General features: G+C 33.1%; 2 protein-coding genes across 2 annotated transcripts in view; one reads left to right on the forward strand and one right to left on the reverse strand.

Annotated features, from left to right (window-relative positions):
* Positions 1-20,029, forward strand: part of LOC139489445 (spermatogenesis-associated protein 20-like) — a 243,655-nt gene that overhangs the window by 31,619 nt on the left and 192,007 nt on the right. The gene's annotated exons all lie outside the window — the stretch shown is intronic.
* Positions 722-14,007, reverse strand: LOC139489395 (polycystin-1-like protein 2). The gene is made up of 8 exons (XM_071275709.1): positions 13,873-14,007; positions 12,160-12,191; positions 9,902-10,604; positions 6,167-6,296; positions 4,974-5,227; positions 2,619-2,793; positions 1,687-2,097; positions 722-996 (listed from the first exon to the last, which is right to left on the reverse strand). The coding sequence occupies exons 1-8, from the start codon at positions 14,005-14,007 to the stop codon at positions 722-724; spliced, it is 2,115 nt and encodes a 704-aa protein (XP_071131810.1).

Raw genomic sequence — 20,029 nt, forward strand, 5'->3', positions numbered from 1 at the left:
ACGTTTGTTCGTATACATTGACAAATTACGTAACAACTAAAATTAATCCCTTACACCAGGACTTACATCGATAACGGTTCCATATTTCCGTTTCTTTTTCAACAGATACTGAGGTTAAAATATGGGTGTGCGGACCATAACAAGTAACACCTGCCTCGTAATATATTGATACCAATTCTGTCAGAACGTTGCCAAGCCTTTGAGGCGCATCCGGTCTTCTTTTAAAGTTAATACGTTTGCTTAATTATTTGTTTTTACCTTTTAAAAAACGTTTATTCTAAAGGGATTTATAAACGTTGAAAATTGAATATATTCAATCCAACATCAGCAAACATTTTTTGATACAGGAATATAAAGCAGGGAAACAAAGACATATTTGGTATTATATGTCTCAAATAACTTGAGATGAAATAAACGTGAGTGCATGCATTGAAATAAGAATAGTCAATAAGATAATATTTTTTAAAGAAAAACTATGACAGACCTTTATTTATTAAACATTACTCACACAAAACACGATTATTTCACATTGCACAAGTTTATGGTGCACAGAAAAAAAACTGATTGCAGAACACGGTTTGAATAAACCATTTTAAAATCGACTGTTAAAGCATTCGTGTCAATTGTTGTCCCGTTTTAAACAAATCTCAACGGTATATATCGCATTTGTCATGTTACAAATAACTTTAAGACCAACTATTGCACATGGATTATATTAATACTACTGATAAATACGTCTTGGACGTATTTTCTTTTTCGTTAAATCGACGTTCGGTTTTATTACTTCCATCTGGTTTGTGGCTTTCTGTCGTATAAGTTCTATTTGCCTTGGAACTTCCTTACTTACTATGTAGTCTGGTGACAATTTTATATTGCCCTTTGATGTGACATTATTTGATGCAATAATGAAACCAACCGTCTCGTTCCAGAAGCTCGCTACAATGTTTGTGATGCCATATGTTGACCGAACAGGTTTGTTCCTAACGGTTGTAATACCTACATTTAATGTTGCATTCATCATTGTCATTAAAATCCACAACAAAAACAAAACGAAGAAGAAGTAATAGGTTCTTCCAAGAACTGGCTCCACAGAAAACACATCATTGATGCTGTTTTTACCGATAATAGCATTGACTAATGTCGTTGATGACACGAATAAGTTTTTGTATGTTTCTAAATGCCTGCCAAATATTAGATGTCCAGAAGTAAAAAACGCTACGTACACGATCAAAAACATTACAAAACACCCACAAAGATCATGACTCACGTGAGCAAGAACCTTTCCAAATTGATTTATTCTTTCATTATAGCTGAGAACTCGCATGATTCGCATTGTTGTCAGAAATATAATGAATGCCAAGAAAATGTTAAACATTTCGTCCCATGACGCAATATGACTGAAGTTGACGAATTTATTCTTATGATTTTCCCATTCGTCCATAGCTAAATTAATCATTATCCATCTACCGATATACATTACGGTGGCAGCAAAGAATAAAATTATAATTAATATGTCAAGAACATGCCATAATTCCTTAAACATCTTTTTTCCGTTTCTCCGAAACAAAAGGCATTTATAAACAGAAAATATAAGTATTCCAATTAGTACAATAATTTCACAAATAAAGATGAAAATACCAAGACTTCCGATATGTTGATAAGGCCGAAACGGTTTGATTGATGTACTTGCAATGACACCACCTGTTTCCAGAAATTCGGTCAAAAACGTCATGAAAACAAAAACATTGTCATCTACGTTGTACAAGGAGAATTCTGTAAATATGGCTTTCGTTTTACGATCTATCCATGTGTATTTATACAACTCATTTAGAATTAGACGTGATATGTTGTAGTTGACGATGAATTCTGCTATGTATCCACCACCGCCATATGTAGAATGTAGTCCTCTGACCGGAAGTCCCCAAATATCAACAGACGACACAAAAGTCCAGGCAGCAGATGTCATATTATATACAGCCTGACCTCTTACACAAGGGTTAGGCTCCCAGGCTACACAATAGTTAACATCATCCTCTCCGTAAATAGAATATTCATCATAACAGGTAAAATTACCCCAAAAATGTGTCCTACATGGCTCTGAAAAAGTTAATACCTACATTTATATCATATGACTTTCAATAAATAAATTCCACCTTCAGATAAAACAGACAACGACCAATTGAATTGTAGAATCTCAGTTTAAATCATTTGATGGCTTGATTATTATACTAATTTTATCTTTTTGTATTGAAGTTGCACTTTTTGAGCTGTTATCTTGTATTCTCTCTGGAATAATATTCTGAATTATGTTAAGACTGTCAATATGTATGTTATGTCTCGTATTATCATATACTTTAGTATACGTTTATGTATGTATATATTATGGCTTTCAAATGTCTAGGTTAGAGCATTCCTGATAAAATTATAGAGAAAAGTCTGCGGATGCAACAAACTTATGTAATGTTATTTTTATTAATCAAAACATTAAGAAACAGACACAACTACTAAGATAGTTGATGCCAGAGTAAGCTCTAATCTTTAATTTCATTGGTCAGAACCGGTCATTAAATTCATCGGACATGTAATACAAATTAAATTACATGTTTTATGTATCGTACCTTGAACTGCTCTTAGTTGTCTCAGTCTCATTGGACCAACACGAAAATTGACTTGATCTTGTACATATAATCTTTTATCGGCATTCAGTTGATCTCCATTAGAATGGTACCGTGGAAATAGAAAAGGAATAAGGGTCGCATCGATCCATGTGTATAGATTAGATGCAGTTTTAACCTGTAAAACATTCTTATATTATAAGACATATGACCACAGAAGTAACATGCGAATTTTATATTTTGTGTCTTAGTTAAACATATTAAATTATGAATATTGAACATTAGCTACAGATATTTTTGTTTATAACCTCAAATCAAATGAAGAGCATATTCAAAATTGGATAAAACAAAGGTGGTAAAAATAAGCAAATGGAAAGATAAAAACAAATGTGTTCCATTTTGACATGCTTTTGTACAAAGTCTGAGAAGCTCTCAAAGTATCCTTTAATAAAGTCCTATAACTCTGGCATAATGCAATAGAAAATGTTTAAAACTGATGCAACTATGAGACCACGAAAATTATATGTTGAGTTAACATATGGATGGACAATCGGACGTACTACGGTATCCTATAATAAAACCCTTCAAAGATAAAAAGATTTCAATTTTGTTCGTCAGATGCGTGTTTCGTGTTCAAATACTCTTCAAATCAGTTATAAAGTCGAATCAAGTTAGTAAATTGAAGAACAAATAAAAACTTATTTTAAACAAATGAAGATTTTACAGTTTTATGAATAGTAAATTTACAAAATGACGTATCATTGATATTTCATGTCAGAACAGTAGTACTGACTACATACATGGCTTGTGTTTTTCCAGAAAAAAACGTTATGCAGTACTAGTGGTATCGACAAAAAGGTTGTAAAGCTCATAAAAAAGTACTAGCCTTATAATTTAGTAACCCAGATGCGTGTTTCCTTTACAAAAAACTGATCTCTTATGTCGAATTTAAACAGTCGAATACTTGAATAGAATTAAAACAAAACATTTCAAATTGTCAAAATCTGACTAAGACCATGTGTGCCTAGTGTAAAAAACAATAGTATTTCTGTGTCAAAATAAACTTCGTGAAGAATTTCGGCCTTCCAACTGTTTTGACTATAGGTGTCAACCTTGATATTTAAGTAGTCGATAAGCACCATTGAATTACGAATTTCTGACGGTAAATTATAAGTCTGGCATATTTGTTCAGCTTTTATTTAAAATTCGTAAGGGTTCCGCGGAACACAGTGTCTTGCCTACGTTTTCTGTTGTCTATGTTTTCAGTGTGATAGGGTAATGCACATAATTACGGTTAATGAAATAAAACGTTTGAAATGTTTGAAAAAAGTTATGCTTGTATAAAATGAATACAGTATGCAATCAAATCTATAGATTTATAAATGAGTTGACACATAAATTTATTTGAATGAACAAATGATAAGGAAGACAATTTCACAAAAGTCGTAGGCTCAACAGAAATGGGGGAAAAATATTAAAAATTGTCCTCTAGATAATTTTGCTTGAAAGAAGCTTCTGTCCAGTTTTGTAAACATTCAGGATGTTTTATGAATCTAATAAATGTTTTGAAAACTTTAACTGCAGACTGTATGTAATGTTAACTGGAAGAATAACTAAGTCCATTTATAAACAGAAAAACAGGAAATATTTTTTTACAAAATTTCCTTTTAGATACTAGCTTTTGATCATAAACATGCTTCTGTCGAAGTTTGGTACAAACCCAGGATAGTTAAAAAAAAGTTATTATTAAAATTTCTAAAACTTTAATCACAGAGTGAATGTAATGTTTACTGGCAGAAACACAACTAAATCCATTTATAAGTAAAATACGGATAAGCAGGATTTTTTTTACAAAAACTTCTGGATACTATTTTGTGATCATAGACAAGCTTCTGTCCAAGTTTGGTAGAAATTCAGGATAGTTTAAGAAAGTTATTTAAATTTCATAATTATCACAGAGTGAATATTTGTGGCCGCCGCCGCCGACGGAATGTAGGATCGCTATGTCTCGCTTTTGCGAAAAAAAAAGTCGCAGGCTCGACAAATATCTCACTGGTAGGTTTATAAGTTTATAGCAACGCCCCTTTATTCAAAATTGTGATGTACATGTATAACTTGTGTCGCTATTCACAAGTTGCAAATAACTCTTTTGCTGATATCACATTACGATACATGGAATATCTTGCCAGACTTATAGGTGCTTATATGGACGCCTTTTTGCTAAATTGATTTATTCCTTATCGTGCATTTATTTTGCACTATACTTGAAGTGTATATGGCTCTACTGATCTCGCATTTTTTTCTATACTTTTTAACATTGGAAAAACAATGGTATATAAATCAGAAAAGACAACTTACCTGATCGTATCTTAATGTTGAGTCGCCTGTTGAGATATTATTCGATGTAACAAGACGCTGCTCTAGATGATGTTTGACATTATACCATCTAGAATCTCTGTTACTAAAACTGATACTATACAAAACAGCAAGGAATATCATATATAAGACTAGTTCTATAAATATCTCTTGCGATTTAAGTCGCTGCTGTCTTTTTTCTTTCAATTTAGCAAGTTTCTTTGGTTTCAATGGAGCTTGCTTCCTTTTATACACATCTGAAAAACAGAACTTAGTAAAGTTATGAAGAGCGGTAATTAAGAAAAATTCACAACAAATGTATGAAGGTTTCGCTTTTATAAATATAGACACTGCACATTCTCATAGAAGTTTCCTTTTCGAATAAAACTGTGCCACTTTTACTATGACATTCTGTAAAACATCATGTTCTTTATTCGAAAACTCACGTGCACTTCATTTTTTTTTACAAAAGTCAAACATATAGGGGAGTGTGGCATGTTAACATTTATATGCATCGGACGTCATTGAGTTTAGACCTACACTTAAATTCTGAAGCTACCAATATTTAATTTTACTAGTAATTGATCAGTAAGACATGTCTAGTACAATAAAATCAAGGAACAAGATGTCAAAAGGGCGCTTAATCATAAAACAATCGTATCAAAAGAAAGTTGAAGGAAACCAAAAAATGCTATAAGTTTACATGATGATTATATGCGTACTTTTTTTTTATTGATGACCGGAATGTTTAATATTTTTCAACCAAAAAGTGAACTATCAAATCAAGTTGTTTATGTAGTAATTACATGTTTTTTTTTATTGAATATAATCATAATATTCTATGATGATGTCATTAGTGTATTGCTTCATTAGTTTAAATGAAAACGGAAAAAATGGGGACTAATGAGGTTGAACAACAAATATGTCTTTGAAATTCATAGATGAATGTAAACAAACTTTCATAAGTATTACTCGTTTTTCGTTTTTTTATATAGATTAGACCGTTGGTTTTCCCGTTTGAATGGTTTTACACTAGTATTTTTTGGGGTCCTTTATAGCTTGTTGTTCGGTGTGAGACAAAGCTCCGTGTTGAAGACCGTATTTTGATTTATATAATTGATTACTTTTATAAATTGTGACTTGGGTGGAGAGTTGTCTCATTGGCACTCATACGACATCTGTCTATACATATTTACCCAAAATATATGAAAATGGACTTGCTGCACGTCTTTTTGTCTCCAGAAGAAGTTTCTCTGTGTCGTATTTTACAGATTTTTCTTTGTAACTCTTTACAATCCAAGAGAATACAAGTGACAGCAGTATAATCTAAAATAAAAGTAAAGTTTCAAAATGTAGGTTATTTCGGGTTTTTTTTCTTTCTTTATTATGTGTTTTCTTTGTCCTTTAGTTTTTACATAATAACAGACGTTTTATACCCCATATCTTTATTTTGTATATATTATGATATCTAAACACATTGATTGAAAACAAATAAATATTAATTTTAACTTTTATAATGAAAGATTTGAAATATTGTCAACTTCCAATTACAAAGCACTAACAAACCGTCTGCTCCATCGTATTACGTTCACCAATCGCAATTGTCAAATTACGCTCTCGCATGTTCAACTAAACGGACTTAATTTGCACAATTGAGTTCCTTACATAAAAACTGACCAAACAGGTACAAGGAATAACGACTGATAACGTTGCTACATAAATTGTTACGGCCACCATCATTGGTTGACCAATACGATTTGTCTATATTTTACTCACTAGCGATATGTTTTCTAAGTCTTAGGTCGGTAGTCAACAATTTGAATTTGATGTATTATCTATAATAATACGGATTTTGTCCTACTCTCGATTTTTTACATTATGTCTGAGTATGAATTAGCATGGTTGGTGATCACACAGAGCAGGATACTCTTACCTTGTCGGGGCACCCAGTAAAACTCTTTTTGTTTATGTTATATTTCCTCAGCTCTATATATTGACTTGAACTGTCTTACACAGCTACTTAAGTGCAAGTAATCTTGATGTACAGTTCGAGAGATGCATATCAAATGTACATCTGTATATAAACTGTAAAATTGTAAAGCTGTATATGAACTGTACATCTGTAAAATCATCTATTACTATTGATTTTTTCCTTTGGATTGGTTCAAATTTTGTCATACTTGGACCTATTAGAGCTAGAGTAAAGTGTTTTCCAATTATGTAATAGTGGTCAAAAATTATATTCAAGCTTAAAAGCGCAGTGACACAAACATTTGAATGAGACATTAAAAGTTATATATGAATCGAATGTACCTACATGAGTAATTCTTTGTTCGAATGGTGGTTTTCGTTAGATATAACACTTCACTACAAACACTGTTATTTTAGAAATTTATCCCTATATGTCTATTTAAGATGGTTTTTTTTAACTATGTAATATCACCAATTCTGGAGTGCAGGAATTGCTCATAGATTGATATCAAAGCATCCAAACAATTCAAGCATAGTACTACTAAGATAATGTTGTTAGGCATTATTGGGCTATGATATCTGGTGAATATATTTCTCAGTAAATATCATATAACATCTCCTTATTTTTATATGACTAGTATTTTACTACCGGACCCATTGGGCATGTTACTTCACAATCATTTTTTTTAATATATCTGCGTTACTAAATACGTCACTGTGAAAGAATAAAACATTCAAATTACGATATATTTACTTTAAACTTGATTAAAAAAAGTACCACAATTCAGAAAATTGACATCCTTTGAAAAAGTTTGTAACAATAACATATAGATTTGTGAAAAGTTATATATATCTTTTCTAAATCTTTCCTTTGCCAACAAAGGTCTCGATGGCGTATTAAAACATTTGACTTTTCTACTCTTTACACAAGTATTCCACATTCTAAACTAAAAGACAAATTAAAAGAGTTGGTATTACTTTGCTTCATAAAAAAGAATGGCCAACGTAGATACAAGTATCTCGTCTTAGGGAGGGATAAATCCTATTTTGTAAAGAATCACTCTGATTCCAACAAAAAATTCTCTGAATCCGATATTATCAAGATGCTTGATTTCTTGATTGACAACATATTTGTTACGTTCGGAGGATGTGTTTTTCAACAGACTGTCGGCATCCCAATGGGAACAAAATGTGCCCCTCTATTTGCTGACTTGTTTCTTTATTATTATGAGGCTGACTTCACGCAGGAACTTCTTAGGAAGAAAGACAAGAAGTTAGCAATATCCTTTAACTCTACTTTCCGCTATTTAGATGACGTTCTTTCACTAAACAATTCAAAATTTGGTGACTATGTGGATCGCATCTATCCCATAGAATTGGAGATAAAGGATACTACAGATACAGTTAAGTCGGCTTCATATCTTGACTTACATCTAGAAATTGACAATGAGGGTCGGTTGAAGACAAAACTTTACGACAAAAGAGATGATTTCAGCTTTCCAATTGTGAACTTTCCATTTCTAAGTAGCAACATTCCAGCAGCACCTGCATACGGGGTATATATCTCCCAATTGATACGATATTCCTGTGCTTGCATTTCCTATCATGATTTTCTTGATAGAGGGTTACTGCTCACAAGGAAGCTATTAAACCAAGAGTTCCAAATGGTGAAGTTGAAATCATCCCTTCGTAAATTTTACGGACGCCATCACGAGTTGGTTGACCGTTATGGAATAACCATTTCACAAATGATATCGGATATGTTCCTTACGTCGTAACTACAATCCCCTTCCCTTTCATGAATTTGACCTACCGAATTAGACTATTTACCGGATTGGTAATCCCATAAGCAACACGAAGGGTGCCGCATGTGGAGCAGTATCTGCTTACCCTTCCGGAGCACCTGAGATCACCCCTAGTTTTTGGTGGGGTTCGTTTTGTTTTTTCTTTAGTTTTCTATGTTGTGTCATGTGTACAATTGTTTTTCTGTTTGTCTTTTTCATTTTTAGCCACGGCGTTGTCAGTTTGCTTTAGATTTATGAGTTTGACTGTCCCTTTGGTATCTTTCGTCCCTCTTGAAAAGAGTATGCTATATACTGCAACAAATCAACAGCTTTAATAATTTGAATATTAAGTTCCAAAAATGTTTTCTAATGTAAAAACAGGAGATATATATCAGTAATTTAGTTTTAATCATATAAGTCGGCTGTGATAGAACGTCAGTGGCGGATCCAGAACTTTTCCTAAGGGGGGGGGGGGGCTCTGACTGACCTGAGAGGGGGCCCGCTCTAGTCATGCTTCAATGATTCCCTATATAATCAACAAAATTTTTCCAACGAAAGGGGTGGGGGGGGGGGGGGGGGGGCGGCCCCAGGGCCCCCTGGATCCGCAAATGAAGACATCAGCGTTTATTTCAGATTTGAAAAAATATTGTAAGACCCACAATTTCGACTAAAATTATCTGCTTGTATGATATATAATGAATTGCTTTGAACAATACGAGTATGAAGAATGTTCAAGCAGGTATATATTGTCCACTTAAACGTTCATAAAAACAGACATTACATTTAACTATCCACTGGTTATATTTTACGAACACATTGCAACGTCATTCAAAATCAACATCAAAACTTACAGGTCATGGAGAACTATAACTAATTTTAAAATAATAATACTGACGCTTTTTGACATTTCATATTTGGTAACATATACGGAATTAGTTTATTTCATGCAACATATAGGTTGAGTATTGCAATCATTATCTGTTGTTTTCAATTTGTGTTACTTGAATCACTACGTATAAATATATATAATTTTGTTACTTGAATCACTACGTATATATATATATAATTTTGTTACTTGAATCACTACGTATATATATAACTTTTTAGGCAAAACACAAAGTTGTAAGAATTATGGCTGCCTATTCCCTTTGTACAGCGACACCTGGATTATGTTACCTTTAGTGGATCAACGAGGAGCATCGATTCGATGAATGACATAAAGAAACATAGCAGCCATTCCTCCGACTTTGTCTTTCCCCATTCCATGCTATACAGAATGAGAAAAAATCCTGATGTGAAGACGGCTAATGTAACAATTCCCCACGCTACATATCTACACCAAAATGGAAGTGAAAATTCATTGTCGTCTGTAACATCTGCTTTAGGATGGGTTTCCTCATTGGTCTTTTTAGTGGGTTGTAGTGTAATGTCAGGGACTTCTTCATTATTTGGTAAAGGCTTCTTCTCGCTTGTTTTACGATGTCTAGAACTTCTAAACATATAAGATACTAAGAATATTGGAAGTGCTGCAATTATTGCACTTATAAGTGAAATGTATATCACAGAAAATGATAATTTGATAGGTCCAATTGAAAATTGACTTCCGGTATTTTGTCCATAAAACATTGCGTTTGAGATCATAGTAAGAAACAACAATGACAAACAACAAGCCAATCGTTCTATTCTTGTAAAGTTGCTGTCTTCAGGTCGAATTGCAACCGATAACCATAAGTGATTGTCTGTAGTGTTTTGTCTGGTTTTTTCGTGAAATAGAAATGAGAATTTGTGTTCATCCAACTTATCTGAAACAGGAATGGCACAATCAATGCAGCCATCATTGTGGTCCAAAGAAAGCCATTGATCACATATAAACAGATACCTGTCAAATAACAGAAAATATATGTATTGATATTACGGAAGCACATGCACTTGCTTTGATAAAACATTTGGGTCTCTTTAATTTTTATAATAGTTTGCATTGTAAGGTATTTGTCGCTTTCTATGTACAGAAAGACACGCACCCTAATCTAGAAAACATTGTTAGTTCCTGTGTGAAAAGGAAAGGCTATTTATAAGTCTTAATATTTGCATTCCATTTTCTGTTTTGTAGATCGATGCATATTCATGTTTCATTGAATGGTTGTGTTTGAGTCCGTATATATATGACTGTTTCAATCTGATATTGAGCCGTAATGTGTTTAAGTAGATGATGAAGACATATGAACTGACGTTTTGAAATTTTAAACGTTTTGTAATTAGGTATACTATTCTTCCAAAGAGCTAATTTCTTGTACATGTGTAGATTTTCATTGTATAAATATTTCATTTTCGTTTATGCCTGGTAAACTAATACACGAAGAGGAAGAATAATAAGGCAATTTAGTTGGCACTTTAACATAAATAAAGGCAACAGTAGTATACAGCTGTTCAAAACTCATAAATCCATGAACAAAAAACAAAATCGGGGTAACAAACTAAAACCGAGGGAAACGCATCAAATATAAGAGAAGAACAAGGACACAAAACTGAAATGAAACACACACAGAAACGGACAGAGCATCAGACAAAATCCCACGAGAATAACAAATATAACATCAAAACCAACTGCATGAATTTGGGATAGACAAGTGCCGTGACACGTCTTATCGCAATGTGAATTTACACTAAAAAAATAAGAGTAAACACACGACACAACGTTAAAATGTAATACACACAGAAACGAACTATAACATAACAATGGCCATATTTCTGACTTGGTACAGGGCATTTTGAAAGGAAAAAATGGTGGGTTGAACCTGGTTTTGTGGCATGCAAAATCTCGCACTTTTATGGTCATGTGAAATATAACATCAAAATGACAACACAACACAACAGGACCACAATATAAATAAATTGGAGAACACAATTGACAAAGAATCACACGAACAACAGCCAACAAAAATGCAACAAGTTCAAAATTTTAATACGCCAGAAGTGCATTTTATCCATACAAGACCTACTAGTGACGCCCAGATACAAAAGTTTGAAGGCCGAAACAAGTACAAAGTTGAACAGCATCGAGGACCAAAAATAAAAATATAAACATACATTTGATATAAATCTACGAAAGTCAGTTACACCTTTACAAGACGATAGTCTGCATGATATGAGTATGTAACTTTCGAAATTTTGTCTGAAGTATTTGTATTTCAGCTTAAGACCTAACAATTACGGCAAAGCTACAAACACTTTCGAAAAAGTCTACTTTTGAGATTTTTTTCATTAATATCTAATTATTGGCCAAGTCTTTGAAGATATTTTATTACGTGAGGTAAAACGTGTATATTACAAGGATTTTTGTATGTGTAAACTTTCTTTTTTGTGAACCCTTAGCTCATTCCAAACCTGGTCATTCAATTAAAGTAACAAAAGTTTATAAGGTTTGAAAATTTTACTGTTTATCAGTTTGCATGGGCTGCTTTTGTCTCTTTAAAAAAATCAATATAAAAAGAAAAATAAATACAATTGTATATGTTATTTGCATTTGTCAATCATCGGATAAAAAATCTCATTGATACATAAATGTTTGTATATTTCTATGTAGCCTTTTACTTATTAAGGTGGTACCCAACACCTGAACTTAAATTAATTTGGCTCGTTTAATTTTCCTTAAATTTTTACAAAGTATGTACTTTGACCCTTTGACAAAAATATAAAAATTGCAAAAAATTTGAACTAACCGTTTCATCAGAAAAATTACACTGGTTATATAGCAGTATGACAAACACTCATTTTGATCATTGAGAAGCTTTATATTCCCTTAACAACACAACGTAATTAAAACTTTTAGCTGATTTTACAGAGTTATCTCCCTGTAGTGTTAGGTACCACCTTAAAGGAAACAAATTTGATTAACGTGTAAGCTTTACCTCTGACTAGTTTGCACATCCTGCAGTAGGATTTTATTTAGATACCATGATGCCGAATTTCCTTGTCCGCTATTATCATGCCAAATTTTTAATACCGTTGGATCATTTATTGTTTTAGAAACGCTCATGACAAATTTCCGGATGCTACCAACACCAAAACCCTATGATATAAACAAAACAACTTCGTTAGGTCCGCCCAAAAGTAAATGTCTTGTCCAGTTTCAGGAGCCATGTCAATAACTGTCTGTTATTATATCTCTATCATTTGAAGAATTTGTGGTTGTTGGATCTTTTTATTGTAATATTTGTTATTTATTTCTATTTGTTTTTAAAATTTTATAGGCTACCGACAGCATAAGTCAATCAACATTGTAAAGACATATGCACATTGTTCATGACTGTATGCTGCCTTCTCGATGTCTTATTTCATTGTGGTTGGGTTGTTATCTCATTGACTTACAACCAGCATTTATTATTCATAATAAAAAAGAGGCGGAAGGTAAAAAGGTTCATAAAAAGGATATAAATTGATGAATTTAAAACTAGCAATGCCTTTGCAACCCCCCCCCCAATAAAAAATGACGAACACACAACCGTCTAAAAATACAATATAGTAAACAACTGAGCAACAGAAACCCTACCAAATTCCACGAGTGATCAAAGGTGTTCCGGAATGGTTAGCAGATTCTGCTGGAAAGGGTTTTGCAAATTTAATTCTATTTTACTTGGTGTTGTGACTACAGGTTGCCCGATCTTTGGTAGTCATCGATAAAGCCCATCTACAAGACCATTGTTGGGAGGACTAAATAGAGAATTTTACGTGAACTTTTTTTAGCAACAGCACGTTTACTTATCCCTGCCTGTAAAATGGCATCTAACTTAGATTTTCATCGCTTAGTCCAGACAATATAGCAATGAGACATTTTTTTACTAATTTTTGATTAAGGTCCAATGGCATTATCATATATCAGACAATACATTTTGCTCGTGTATGTTCACTATAGTTACTCGTTTACAAGGGTTTTAATAAAAATAAACGACTGAAATCGACGTTTGTATGGTCACCATCACGAATTAGTGGACAGATACCATGAGTGTTTATTCAAGGTATTTATGAACAAATGTATTAAATATATCTTAATACACAAATGTATATAACTCTAATTTTCCACATACAAAGTTCCCGTGTTTCATCTTACATATAAATCATAACGTTTTTTGTATAAGCGAAAAACTTACTCGATGTGATTCGTCATCTAATATTCGTACATCTGGTTCATAAAAATGGCTTTTCTTTGGTTTGCCATCAATTATCATGAAACCTATTCTGGATTTTGTTCCAGCATTTCTGTGTAGTCCTGTGAACACCGTCATAATGTACAAGTAATCATCGTAAGGTCCATTGTCACTCATAGTCCAGCAGATAGGTGCAATATATGAAGGAATTGTGCACTTCGTGTTAAAAGCACCAAATTTTGCTCAAACATACTTTTATCTATACTCTTTAATTTAAGATATGGAGGCAAGCTAAAAATATAGTTAACTTCCGGTAAAATCCAAAATGGCGGATGCATGTTAAAATTTCAACTTTTCTTAATTCTCTCTCAATTTTTTTAGTTTTAACTACAAGACCTGATGTTTTAATTGATCTGAATCACATTAATTGGTTTTCAGTATTGTTCAAGCAGCAATTAGGTGTTGTTTGGTCAACTTCCGGTCAAAATTTCATGTTAAAATTAAAAAAAAATGTCGACTTTTAATTTGCAAAAAGTGAAAAAAAGGATGTAATAGAATCATGTATTTATTTATTTATTTGGAGACCATTAAAATTTAATTCATATGGTGAACAATATTGTTTCATTATTATATTTGAATGCAGATAGACATACACTTTATAAATCAAGAGTCTAAATAAAAATTCAAAGATGAGCTCTAAAAGATTTAAACTTATTGAGACATCAGATGATCAAAGCCCAGGTAGTTCTTCCTCAAATGTTGTAGAGGTTGGCTGGACTTTATTTTAAGTTCATCTATATGTTTTGAAGTTTAGTGTGACATCCATTTTCAATGAACTAGTACACAATTTTGTATAGGGACCAGATGAGGACCACCTCCAGGTGTGGGAATTTCTCGCTTCATTGAACAACCATTGGTGTAATCAGCTGTTGTCTGCTCTTTGGTCAGTTTGTTGTCTCTTTGACATCTTCCCCATTTTCATTCTCAATGTAAAATGTATAATTTGTCAAAATATGACAAACAAATAGCTGCAATGCCCTACATCCCAAAAGTGTATCAATATTGGTGCCGGATATGTAACTTTGGCGGGAAATCTTGTTAAATACAAAGAACTTTGATGTTAACCGTCTATGACCACTCTGTATACACAATATGATGGCAGTGGTCTTCCTTGAACCATGCAAAAAAAACACCCAATGCCACATGGCATAAGACCAGCCATCTTAACAGTCACAACTAAAATTAGACATCAAAAGGATACAGATGATATGTAAAAAAAAACCAGGCAATTGCAGCTGCAAACCAGCTTATTGTGAAAATTAGCAATGAAAGAATGTATGTTACTTTTGTTGTTCGTAAAAACCCGATGAAAACCTCCACGAAGAAACAACAAGTAATGTTGATATCCCTTTTCGTCGATGTGTACTAAAGCTTCAGTACACAACTTTATTAGAGAATATCAGTGCTTGGGACCTTATGGTACAAGAAACGAAATATCATGTCCAATGACTTGCTAATCTTTATCAGTAGGCATCAATCGTCTCTAGTTAAGATGAGACTGAATAAGGAAGAGACATAGGAATAAGCCATGGACTCGCATTAGCTGAATTCGTCAGCTACATTGAAGATTCCATAACCGAAGAAGATTTAGCACCATTATTCAAGATGCCTAGGCGAATAAGGAATCTAGATGTTGACATTGAAGAGTTCATAGTACATTTATGGGTTGTTTGCCTGTGAGAGAGCTTTCACATGCTTTCAAAGATGATATAGGACCCTCGTTTCAGAAAGGAGGTGACGATGACTTTGACTCAAACTAAATGCAGATTTATAAAGCAGTAACAATTTTTCGCAGCGACATGTTTATTGTTACATTTAGGTTTGACGGTAGTTTTCCAGTGCTCTGTGAGGAGAATTCTGTTCCAAGATCTCTCATAACTCTTGTTAGTTTGTTGTTGTATGGACAAGCTATAACAACCGGGTACTTATTAGCAAGAAACACTAACGATTGCTTAGATGTTAATATTCAACAGCTACAAACGAATCCTGAAGGTTACTCTCCAATGATCCGTCATCATGCATCTAAAGAAACCTCTTTCATATGCACCTAGGAATAATGATTGACTATCAGACAAACAACATGAAATAAACCTGTTGTTAAGTCAGATTGAGGCACTTTTAACAGAAAACCAATAAGCCCTGCGAAGATGGATGATAGCTTGACAAGTAATTGCAAGACTTGCTAAAGAGTTTGAGAACAGGGGCGAAAGATACCAGAGGGACAGTCATATATCGATTTCTTGATGAAGAGGACACAACTGACCATGAACAGAAACTAAGTGCTCAAAACTATTTATCCATAATGTAGCTTCTGTGATAGAGAAGAGTTAGGAAATCAATTTCTTGAAGACAGCAACGAACTGCTTGTTCTGTATACCAATTAAATATATAGCTCCCTCAGCAGTTGTTGATACTATTCGTCGTTCGTTGAATAAAAATAGATTGACAGTACCAGTATGGATCAGTATGAAAAGTTTATCTAAGAGGAAACTTAGACGAGTCCTTTAAACAAGAAAATAACACCCATCCACCAGCATTTAGTCTCATTTAGTTTAATACAAAGTCTTTCGAAACATTGACAAGATGTAACTATTGTAGACAATATAACGATTGACGGTACAAGAGACGTTATCAAAGGCAAACATGCTAACCACGAAACTGATAGAGTTTCTCAGGTGTAGATAAAAACAAAACAGAGTTTATTCTATTTCTGTCAAATTATAAACTGATGGATGAACACATTTTCAGGAAGAGAATTATTGCAACAGTTGATACCGATGTAGTAGTACTTGTTGTGTCCTGCTTTCATGTCACAAATGCAGCTGATATTTATGGGTTTAAGGACTGGAAAACACTTCGGATGCATTTCATTTCATGAGCTTGCTAACTTTTTAGGACAAGAAAACGCATATATGCATTGCCTCTTTTCCATGCCTTCACTGAATTCGACACTGTGGCATCGATCGCTGGTTAAGAAAAAACAGCATGGGATACATGGATATCATTTAATGGTGTCACAAGAGCATTCTTCGTTATAAGAGACCAGGATTGCGTTCAATATTGTAGCAGCTAGCCTACGTAGTGCTACGTACATGTTTGTTCACAGAACTAGTAGTGTGCTAGCTGCTATCAATATCTATGTAGCAGCTAGGATAGCTTCACGTTCAATAGTCATAATCTACGTAGCCCTATGTAGCCGCTACGATATTAATTGCAGCCCTGGCGAGTACTTTGAATGTCAAAACCACTATTACACAATTAATGGAACGATTCGTTATTCTGATGTAGGATCGAACAAATATATCAGAGAAGGTCAATGATATTAAACCTTTTTTTTTTGGACAACATTGCTTATTTTTATTAATAAATAAAATAAAATTGAGAATGGAAATGGGGAATGTGTCAAAGAGACAAAAACCTGACCATAGAACAGACAACAGCAGAAGGTCACCAACAGGTCTTATTAAACATATGTATTTCGTCTCTAAATTACGTTTTCGTGTGATATTTTTTTACCGGAAGTGACAAAATTCTGAATAAAACACTCTGAGGGTTTCAAAGAAATGATACAATATTTCAAACCATGAATACACAATAATATTATAGACTACACAGCAAACTTTGAGTACCAGTTGTGAGAATTAAATAACCATTAATCAGTTATCAAATGCATGTCCGCCATTTTGATGATAAAACCGGAAGTGGATAAAATCAAGCTTGCCTCCATATCTAATTTTGTTTAGAACGGTTCAAACTATGTTTCTACCAAATTTTATGCTTTTAACACAAAGTGCACAATTATTCACCTATCTGCTGGACTATCAGGTATGATAAAGCCCACTGTAAAATTTTTATCAAAACTTCAGTTATAATGAGGGAAAGGTTTAGATTTTTTACAGTGAAAATCATGAAGTCGTCTTCAAAGACAACGTTAAAATCGAGACCCCTCATTTCTTTTCCATGAATGAACAGCTATAGATGTTTGTTTGATTCTTTGTATTGTTGAGGAAATGTGCATGTCGTATTTTCTATGTCTATTTTGTTTAGATCTTGTCTTTTTTTCACTTGTTCCCTTTGGAGCGAACGAATGTTTTTTATCGTACGAATGCTTTCATCATCGAATAAGATACCTTTAAAAATATACTTTAATTTAGACGAGGTATATATATATATGAGATTGGCTTTAGATGGATGGTGTAGCTTGTAATTATATACACATCGGACTTTATCATACTTTATTAGAAGGAGGAATCAGAACTTACGTTGTTACATTCGTTGGATGTTGTTGTGGTCGACCAAAGCCAATGTGAATAAACACAAGTTATAATTGTTTCTAGTAATTTGAAGTAAAGCTTGTCTTTTATAGAAGTTTATATGTTTTGATTTTTGTCGTATCTAACTTTAATTTGCCTAAACTATTGGTTTTACACAAATTTTCATGAACTCCAGATCTTATTATTTACTTTGACATTTTTTAATACTGCCGATTACATACAGTTTTCATTTTGTTAGGAGAAATATACATACTGTGTCAAATACACATTATAAGTTAGCCAATAACGTTACCTTTGTGTGATCCGTTCTGTCCTGTCTGAATGCCCAGACACATAATAAAATATACAACAGTACTAGTGATACAACTGTTGCAAACACCGCTGCGTTGTTTTTCAAATCAAACTTTTCAAAAACACTTCCGAAATCGATAGTGTTTGGAGGAACGTAGAAAGTTGTTGCAAAACTGTTTCCCGGTGGACTGGTACATTCACAAACAGTCTCATTGATTGTTGATTGAGCAGAAAGATAAATAACAGAAAAACAGTAGTAATACCAACCAGTAGTTTTAGCCCGTCAGCAAGTGTTGAAATCACACCCGGGTTTTTATTGAGTGTGTTAGGTCTTTCGTTTTCTTTATTTTGTTGTGTAGTCTGTTGCTAAATTTTCGTCGATTTACGTTGTTTGCCTTTTCTGTTGATTTTAACTCAACTTTTGGAGTTTGTTTATTCCTTTTTTGTGACCTCTTTGAAAATTAGATTAGATGTATAGAGTATTGTAAAACAAGCTACTTTAATAATTTGCATGATGCCTCATAACGCTTTTTGTATTAACCTCTAGCTGGAACCATTGATTTTAAATTATTCCATGCAGATGTACACGAAGAGCTTTATAACCAAATTTGGATCTGAGCAGAAACTCAAAACCATCTGACTGTCAATTTTTTTTAAGGGAGATAAACCATAAAATTAATATATCAACGGAAATTCGACAGTTGTATGCTATATTGTTGTTGAAAAAAAGGTAATAAAATGCATCAAAAGAGACAATGTGCATGCTTAAGCTAGTGTTCCTTCTTTGTCTATAGAATATTTATATCTAGGCTGCAGTCGACCACGTTGTTCCATTTTCAATGGGCCCTATAAGGAGCGACATGATTATAAGGTTGTTGGTGTGACGTTACCAATAGGGGATATTTATTCGATTAACTGATTTCCTTGTTGAAATAGGACTACACCGAATATAATAGAAAATGGGGTTATCAAAATCATACCTCACATGATGTTTTGTCCCATTTCTGCTTTAAAGTATCCCATACTCTACAACCAACCGTAGCACCAATTATTTCATATTCAACAATGGTAGTACTCTATGATCGTCTTCGCCTGGTTAATGTAGGAGCGGAAGACGTTTCTGTTATTTAAAAACAGCATTAAATTTTATAACCAGAACAACGAAAAAAACATTTTTGGTAATGGACATAAGTCTAATAAAACATGTATGCGTTTAGTGTTTACAAGTTTTACTTGTATTAAAAGGACACGGTCTTGTTCAACTAATGTTTTTTATAAACAGTTATTACTCTAAACATAATCACATGTGGTATGAGTGCCGAGAAGACAATTATTCTTCAGAAATAAAATAACGTAGACGTAAATTGTAAAATAACACACAACACATACCTTATGGAAAGCTATACGTATTGTATTAAGGTTTATATTATATTTTATGGTAGAAGGTTTAATTTGTTACAATCTATTTGCAGTACCTTTCATTTAAATAATTGAATTCCTTGATTTGTTTATTGTTGTGTTTTTAATTTTTTTTA

This window comes from Mytilus edulis, chromosome 9, assembly GCF_963676685.1.
Source record: "Mytilus edulis chromosome 9, xbMytEdul2.2, whole genome shotgun sequence".
Lineage (NCBI taxonomy): Eukaryota > Metazoa > Mollusca > Bivalvia > Mytilida > Mytilidae > Mytilus > Mytilus edulis.

What these genes read in the sequence shown, in the direction of transcription:
- LOC139489395 (XM_071275709.1), bottom strand. Translation starts at nt 14,007, where the DNA reads ATGACGGTGTTCACAGGACTACACAGAAATGCTGGAACAAAATCCAGA. An exon ending in TAGATGACGAATCACATCGA is followed by an intron (nt 12,192 to 13,872) that starts GTAAGTTTTTCG and finishes ATTTTTTTAAAG; the next exon opens with AGACAAAAGCAGCCCATGCA. An exon ending in TCCATTTTCATATATTTTGG is followed by an intron (nt 5,228 to 6,166) that starts GTAAATATGTAT and finishes TCTGTTTTTCAG; the next exon opens with ATGTGTATAAAAGGAAGCAA.